The 8,371-nt window shown below is 41.8% G+C and overlaps 1 protein-coding gene across 2 annotated transcripts in view; it reads left to right on the top strand.

Moving 5' to 3' along the window:
* Positions 1–1,152: 1,152 nt before the first annotated feature.
* Positions 1,153–8,371, top strand: part of UBE2W (ubiquitin conjugating enzyme E2 W) — a 31,230-nt gene continuing 24,011 nt past the window's right edge. For both annotated transcript variants that reach the window (XM_063299385.1, XM_063299384.1), the window contains exon 1: positions 1,153–1,310. In XM_063299385.1, coding sequence (XP_063155455.1) covers positions 1,296–1,310 — 15 coding nt within the window. In that variant the 5' untranslated portion in view covers positions 1,153–1,295. The remainder of the gene's footprint in view (positions 1,311–8,371) is intronic.

Raw genomic sequence — 8,371 nt, 5'->3', positions numbered from 1 at the left:
AATTTGATTTAATTAATTTAATTAACAGAGCAATTTCAATAAAGATTATGGCAAAATGCTATTTTTTAAAAAAGTCAAATTGAAGTTCCTTGTTAGATAGACAGACAGACAGACAGGTATATCACAAACTTGCCACAATTGCAAATGTTCTGAATGACAAAAAACACTTGTGGCCAATCTCATTATGGGAATTATATGGCTGTGGATGTCATTTGGCCGTAAGATAGCAAAATTTGAAGAATTATTTTCCAGTTGTTTATATAAATATTAATTTTCATGTATTTATTTATAATTTTCATTATAAATAAATACATGCATACTCTTTAGCATGATTTGGTAAAATCATGTATTACTTTATTTCTAGCAAAAATATTTAGGATTTCAAATTCCCTGCTCAGAGAGACAGAACATATCTGTGAATGTATGTTCACTACACTTTCTTGAGCAATTGAAAACCAGACACCACCAGAAAATGAGCTGTTTTATCGCTGCATGATGTCATTTCCTATACATACCTAAGCTAATTATTTCTGCTGTGTGTTAATATATTCTGGTTAGAATGAACGGACAGCTATTCTTTTTATAGCATGTTAAGTACAAGCACTCATTTTGAAAGCAGGGCTACCTAAGTACATGCTGTATCTGAAACGTATGTTACTTGTGATGTCATTGTTGGCGATATGGAAAAGATTCCAGGTGTCAACCCAAATGGATCTGCTTTTCCTCCAAGCTCACTAACGTAAAAGCTCCTTCAAGTCGAGTCTTACTCTGGGTGACCTCACATCGTCCGTGAATTTCTTGGCACCCTTCAATGTTGCCTTCCACATGCGGGACCCTAGCCGGGGAAAGTACTCAAAGGCCATGCGATGTGTGGTGCGTCCACGTAGATATATACAAATATTCTTTGTAAACCGCCTTGCACCCATACTCGGGACGCCAGCATGCCACGACGTGGCCTACGATCTTACAGAGTTCTGACGCCGTAATAGAAGCTACAGTTTGCTTCGAACCTTTTTGTTTTTTCAAGGAAGGCCAGAATTTCGCCAACCCACTCCAAGACGCCCCGTGCCTACCTGGCACCGACTACGGCCGGGCTTCGGGGCGCATGCGTGCTCTTCACGGGATGGCCGGAGTTCCCACGTGACCCGGAGGGGTGGGGGGAAAAGGGAGGAAGAGAAGGAAGCGACCGGAGAAAGGTGCCGGCGTTGCTGCCGCCGCCGCCGCCGCCGCCCTGCGTCTCTCTAGGTCCCGGCCGGCGGCGCCGAGAGCGGACAGGGTGGGGAGGCGGATCCATCATGGCGTCTATGCAGGTGAGCAGCCTGCGGCAGGCTGGAGTGGCGTGTCGGTTCGTCCCCAGGTGACTCTGTCGGGACTACGGAGAAGAGGGGCGGAGAGCCGCGCCGCCGTCAGGGTGGCAGAGGAGGAGTTGGTGGCGGTTGGACCGGAGACGCTCGCCCTCTCACTCTCCGCCTGCGCTGATTTGCGGCGGCGGCTGGAGCTGCTCCGGCGTTTCCTGCCCGGGCGGTTGGAAGGGAGCGCTGAGAGAGGAACTTCGCCCTGAAGGGGCGGCGAGAAGCCGGGCGAGGGGCTGAGAAGGCCAAGGGGAGTCTTCCCCACCCTCGCCTCCCTCCGTGCGCCGGCCGGCTGAGGAAGGGGCAGGCGCGGGAGGGAAAGCCTGGTTGTCCTGCGGCTGGGAAGCATAAGAAAGGCCGGGGGTGGGGGGAGCGGGCCAGCTTGACTTCACCGGGCGAGCAGGTGGCTGTTTTCTAGGTGTGGCTTTCGAAGACTTGGGGTGCTGCCTGGCCTGGCTTGGTTGGTGGTGAATGTGGGAAGAGACAGTGAAACAGGCCTACTGGCTGTGACAGGTCTGTTGCTGCTTCAGGAAATGAAGTATCTTAAGAATCCCTTTTCTTCGAAATCCTTAGACGCGGTGTTCCTCTAGAAGTATGGAGAAGGAGGAGATTTTATGGAGCGCCTGCGTGTGAGGGTTTGAGAAAGAGGGATAGGTCAGGAAGTATGGAAAGTCATTTTGGTGTGCTTTCTTTTGTACATTAGTCATGGCATATTTTGTTTTTGTAGGTGTGACAGTAGCAGCGCAGTCACCATTGGGTCTGTCATTCTTTGTATGATGCTAGAGTTGTAATTATTTGGTCTGGTCCCATAGACTAATTGCCCAGGCTTTGGGGATGTCTGTGTAATACTAGGACTTCAGGGTCACAAAGGAGCCAAGTTGAAAATAGTGGTGGAGAGAGGTGAAATAGGTGCAAAATAATCTGTTCTTTCCCACTAAGTGTTTAATTACTGTTATCTTGGGCATTGTACGGCACACTTTGATGACAGACATATTCAAGGGCAAGTATGTATGAGTTGTGAAATTCTAACTGACTTTTTTGTTTTGCCTTTGTGTTGGAATCAGGAAGTCGAACTCCTGCTGGTCAGCTAATTGGCTGTTGCAAATCTTCCTGTAATACCTCAATTGCCTTCTGCCCATTATTGGTATCCATTGAAAAATCTCACCACAACCATTTCTGAGGTTGACCTCCCCAGGGTGCCTTACATTAAATAATATTGTAAGAATTACTGAAGATGTATTCTGCTCCTTAAAAAAACGATTTGCAGAATTAAAATAAAATACAGTATTTTCAAACTGAAAGTTATCAGCAACAAACAGGCAGCTGATGAAACTGAAGTACTATAAATGCCCAGTCCAGCTCAATCTCCAAGAAGGTTCAGCAACCATAACTAGAGACTGCCTATCAACAATTAGGAATATATGTAATTTACATTGATCATGTTTTTCTTTTTTAAAAAAGTATATGAGAAAACAGCAATCAAGTGCAGACTATCTCAGCAAGTCCATCATCCAATTAAAAGATGGTTTTGCCTATTAAATGTTGGTTAATACGTTCATTAGTTTTCAGCTTAACATAGGGCAATTTATTATCAAGTTAGCTGTGTCTAATATTTTGAGTTCAACTAAAAAATGATGTTTAAAATCTGTGCTGCAATCTTGTGGATAGTGCCCAAGGTGCTCTATAATTAGCTGAATTTTCCCTTTCAAGATAAAAAAAAAACTTAGGCCTCATAGAGGGAAATTGGACATTGAGGTCCACACCATCTGCTTTCCAACATTAGGAAACTGATAGCAAAGAGGAAAGAGTCTGCATAGAAGGGCTTGTGAGGAAGGGCTCTAGATTTAAAAAAATTAAAATCCTGCTTTCTGACACTTAGAAACCAAAGAAATAATTGTATGATCTTGATAGCTGTTGATTAATGTCCTCATATGAAGAGTTTTTTAAAAAGAAGAACATCAGGACAACAGCATACTTCTTCATTTCTACCCTATAAAATGCCAATAGTGAAGTATATAAGAATGGTCTAAATAAACTATCAGATTGCCCTACAAAAGAGAAATTAAAGAGCAAATAGAATACCTATTTGAAATAAGTATGCTGAAAACAAAAAGCTCAAATTTGCAAAAAATATAATATTTTCTATAAGATGTCTTAGCAGAAAGGCAGGAGTTCTACATACAAATAAATACTAAGAATATATAATATCTAACCATTCTGAACAACTGGATAGAATTGCATAGAAGATAGAAGTTCATCACCAGTTTAAATCTCCATCTGGTTTTATTTAATCAGTAAAAATCAAGACGCTTTCCTGTGAAAATGCATTGAAGTAATGGAAAAATATTTCTTTAAAACTACACAAGTTATGATGAAACTGACTCAGGGAACCTGGAAAGCACAGAAGCAAACAAATACAATCTTACACTTACTTCAAGAAAATCCCAGTGAATACTAAGCTAGACTAGTTGGTAAATGTCTTGACTGCACTCAGTTAAAATATTAAAAAATTGATTTTGTGATTTGAAATGACTGCTGAAGGAATGCTATATTGCACTTGTTCTATTTTTTTCTGTTTCTCAATAACTTTTTGGCACTAGTAAAATTCTTTGTAGCTCTTTTTTTTTTTAATGTCAGTGCTGTTACTGTCATGAGTGTTTCTTATCTTTAATGCTAGGAATTCCTTATTTCCTGGGAAGTTTTGAATAGAGAATCAAGGCAATGGTCTAAACATTGATTATTAGAGCACAATATATAGCATTCTTGACTTCCTTAAAACAGTAATTTTGTTCACTCTAAAAATTTAATGAGAAAAAAATCTAACAATTACATATTTGTAATCTAGCTAATTGGTAGCAATACTTTCTTGTGTATTACACGTTTATGGCATTATACTCTTTTAGCTAGCTACAAGTGAAATATATGTGTGTGTGTGTATAAGTAAATAAAATATACTGAACATTTTTTTTATTTGAAGAATTTAAAATTTAGCATTTTAAATATTAATTCTAAGGTGTATTTCACATTAAAGGTAGCTACATTTGGTGTAGTGGATGAATTTGAATACTGATGTAAAATTCCCAGCTGGCTACAAAGCCATAAATGCCCTAGAATAAATAATTCTGAGAGCCAGTTTGGCATAGTGGTTAAGGTGCTGACCTAGAAACCAGGAGACTGAGGCATGAAAGCCAGCTGGGTGACTTTGGGCCATCACTCTCTCTCAACCCAACCCACCTGACAGGGTTGTTGTTGTAGAGAAAATAGGAGTATTAGAGGGTGTGTGTGTAATAAAGGCAGGATAAATCATCATTTATTGCTTTCATCAGTATCATAAAATAAACACAGGTATACAAGAAAAGGGGAAAGATTATGTAAAATGTGATGCTCTTTAGTAAGCCTATGAGAATATTCAGTTCAGGGATTCAAGAGCTATTCAGTCAAATGTTGACTGACTTGTTCAACTCAATTCAGTCAAATTCACTTTCCATATTGGATTGTTGATTTGGATTGAATTAATAGCCTCTGAATCAATCCAGCAATTTAATGGTCTTTTCTGTATGTGCAGGAAGACTTTTTTTCCCAAAACGAAACCATATTTTTTAATTGGATTGATCTGCTTGATGGTTCAAAGTGGAAATACAAATTGATTATTATTTTTTTGTTAAATTGGTGCCCAGGCAACAGTGTCATTCCCATTCCAGAGGGTTCTCAGGGAGGTTGTTTAGATATAAACATTCAGAGTAGAGTAGGGTAGAGCCATGGTACAGTTTAGGTTGGATTAACAGTTACAGTCAGCATTTCCAGTAACCCCATGGAATTGGGGGAGATGAGAAACTGAAAGTGGAGACCAGATGCAGTGGAGGAAAGAGAAAATAGGAAGAAGGCAGTGGGAAGCTGAAGTGAATGTCATGGACAAGATGACAGCAAGTGAGAAAGCAGTAATTATGAGGTCCTAATGCTTGAAGAAAGGGAATTGTGAGCAGTGTATTGGATAGAAGGAAGTGGAAGTGGAAGTTTTGAAAAATGACAGTTGTGGTCAGGGACAGTGCTGAAAGGAAATCAAGAGAAGAAAGTCTAGTGGAAGAGAGGAAGAGATGGGTAAAATGGGATTATGGAGTAGAAACCCATGGGGAACAATGATGTGAAACTGAGTTTGTGGAGAAGGTTTTGTCGGAGTGAAATCTAGCTGATCACCAAGGAATTGAGCAGTAAAGAGAAAAAAATAGAATCCACTTGTGTCTTCTCAATGGCTGCAGGAGATGACAATGCTGTTATAGGAGTCATGCAGAGACAGATTGGGCTGGTTGCAGTGGAAGCTGGAGTGTCAGGCTGAAGACTACTAGATGAGATGCACACAAGCTTAAAGGGTTGGGGAGCCAGTGGGTTTAGTGGATGCTGTCCTTATGCTTGCCCTGCTGGGATGTCAACACAACAGGAAGAATTTCTATGTAGTAACGGAAGGGCTGCGCATCATCACTTTCTGCTCAATATAGTTGTATGAGTTTTTTGGGAAGTTGGTAGATGCTGCATGAAAAACTGAGAATGGTAATGAATCCTCCCCCACCCCACCCAAGTGAAAGTTAGGCAGTAGTACAATACTTCCTCAATTAAAAAATGAACAAGTATAATGTTTTATTTATTTATTTATTTGATTAATTAATTAAATTTATATTACTGCCCATCTCCCCCAATGAGGGACTCTAGGCGGTTTACAATAAAAGCAATAATAAAAACATCTAAACCTCAATCACAATCTAAAAACATAAAATAAGATAATAAAGTCCAAGAGGAGATGGAATAGCAACTGATAGGGGGTGCTATGGTGCTAACCACCCCTATGTGGAGCTGTTACCCTCCCCATCCCAAGCAAGGCAGCAGAATCAGGTCTTCAATTTCTTCCGGAAGGCCAGGCGCGAGGAAACCTGTCTCAACGCCGGGGGCAAGATATTCCAAAGGGCAGGCGCCACTGCAGAGAAGGCCTGCATCCTGGACCCCGCCAGATGAAACTCCTTTGCTGATGGGGTCCGTAGCATGCCCTCTCTGCCTGACTGGGTGGGGCAGGTCAATGTTATGGGGATGAGACGGTCCCTCAGGTAGCCTGGTCCCATGCCATGTACGGCTTTAAAGGTGATAACCAACACCTTGAATTGGACCCGGAAGCAAACTGGTACCCAATGTAGTTCGCGTAACAGTGGTGTCACATGTGCCAATTTAGCAGCACCAAGAACTGTCCGCGTCACCGCATTCTGGACCAGCTGAAGCTTCCGGATACTCTTCAAGGGTAGCCCAATGTAGAGTGCATTGCAATAGTCTATGTGGGAAATGACAAGTGGTTTTAGACTCACTTGTTTAATTGAGTTCTCTTCATTGAGTTTTAGGACTTGTGTGGAGAACAGATCACATTTTGGAGTATAGAGACAAGTTTAGAATTCTGCTTTTATATCCCTTAAGCTACTTCTCAGTAGAGTATTCTCCTTACATCCTTAATCTCATTACAGGGTTTGTGTTGGGACTTCCTGGCTTCTGATTTTCCATGTAGTGGGAAGCAAGGGTCTGAAAGAATACAGGAATCCATGGCATCCATGGGCTTGTCCCAGGTAATTTTGAGCCCAACCCATATATGCAATCGCAGGTTAGATTCTGGTCTTCACCTTAGAGCAGCTGGCATATGCTATAACATTACTGTTGGTCAGTTTGCTTCTTAGTCAATATGCAGCTCATCACAACCCAGCATCTGTTATCATCTATGCATACTGCATTAGCAGAATGTCATCTGGCAGCTATATTTAAAGTAACCCGCTCCATCTTAGGAAGGGTCAAGCAAGCCACTGACATATTTGCCAATATTTCACTGATAAAATTGCTCATATTTGTTTAGGTTTAGACTCTACATGGGCAGAGTCAGATGAGGTAACTGGTATAACAATCTTGTGAGGTTATCCATGTTCTGTTTCATCCTGTGAATTCCATGGAGGCAGTTAGGGTTCTCTGCAGCATGAGCTTGGCCGGATCCATGCATAATCTAGCTCCTCCAGCTTCTAGATGGGATATGGCTGGTTGAATTCAAACTATGGCAAATGAGTCTGTGGAAGAGGTGACTTGTACCAGCTGCCTTGGTATGCCACTCCTGAAGAAGGCATCGCTTGATCCAATCATTTTGGGTAACTTATGCTCAGTCTCCAACCTTCCCTTTTTAAAGACGTGAGCTGCAGGGGGTGCTAGAAGAATTAGTTTATCCAGACCCCTTATAGTCAGGTTCCAGGTCTGGCCATGAGACTGAAACTATCTTAGACATTTGGATGGACGATCTGTGACAGGACCTAGATGAGGTGTCTTGTTTAGTCTTCCTTGTTCTCAGCAACATTTGATACTAACAGCCATTATATACTGACAGCCTGTGATGATTGGGAGTGATTCCACTTGTTTCTGAGTAGGCATTTTCAGTCATTAGTATAGGCAGAGAAAAGGTTGAACCAGTGGCCATTCCTTAAGGTGGGGAGAGTTTGAGTCTCCCCCTCCAATCTTTAACATCTATGTGAAACTACTGGAATAGAATATTTATGGGTTCCAGGTGAGGTATTATCAGTATGCAGATGTTACCCAGTTGTATATTGCCAATCCAGGGCTGTTTAAATATGTGGTGGAAGTCCTGTCCCAATCCAGTGCCTTGAGGCTGTAGGGGACTGAATAGAAGAAAATAGGATGAAGCTTAATCCCAGCAAGACAAAGGTGTTTCTTTGTCCAAAACCATCTGATTCTGTTAGTTTCTAGATTAACTCTAGATGGGATTGTACACCCACTGAAGGAGCAAGTCTGTGACTTTGCAGTTTTCCAGGATTCATAGTCATAGATGGAGGAGCAGATAGAGACCATGGCTAGGGAGCTTTTGCCCAGCTTTAGCTCATGTGCCAGTTGTGGCTCTTCTTGAAGTGGGACACATTGGCTGTGGAAATTCATGGTAGTGTTATCTCTTATCTGTTGGTCTCCTGCCTATTATAAGGGCCTTCCTTTGAAATTTG

Source organism: Candoia aspera, chromosome 3 (genome assembly GCF_035149785.1).
Source record: "Candoia aspera isolate rCanAsp1 chromosome 3, rCanAsp1.hap2, whole genome shotgun sequence".
Taxonomy (NCBI): Eukaryota; Metazoa; Chordata; class Lepidosauria; order Squamata; family Boidae; genus Candoia; species Candoia aspera.
The sequence above is the reverse complement of the archived record's forward strand: the minus strand, read 5'-3'. Positions and strand labels throughout refer to the sequence as shown.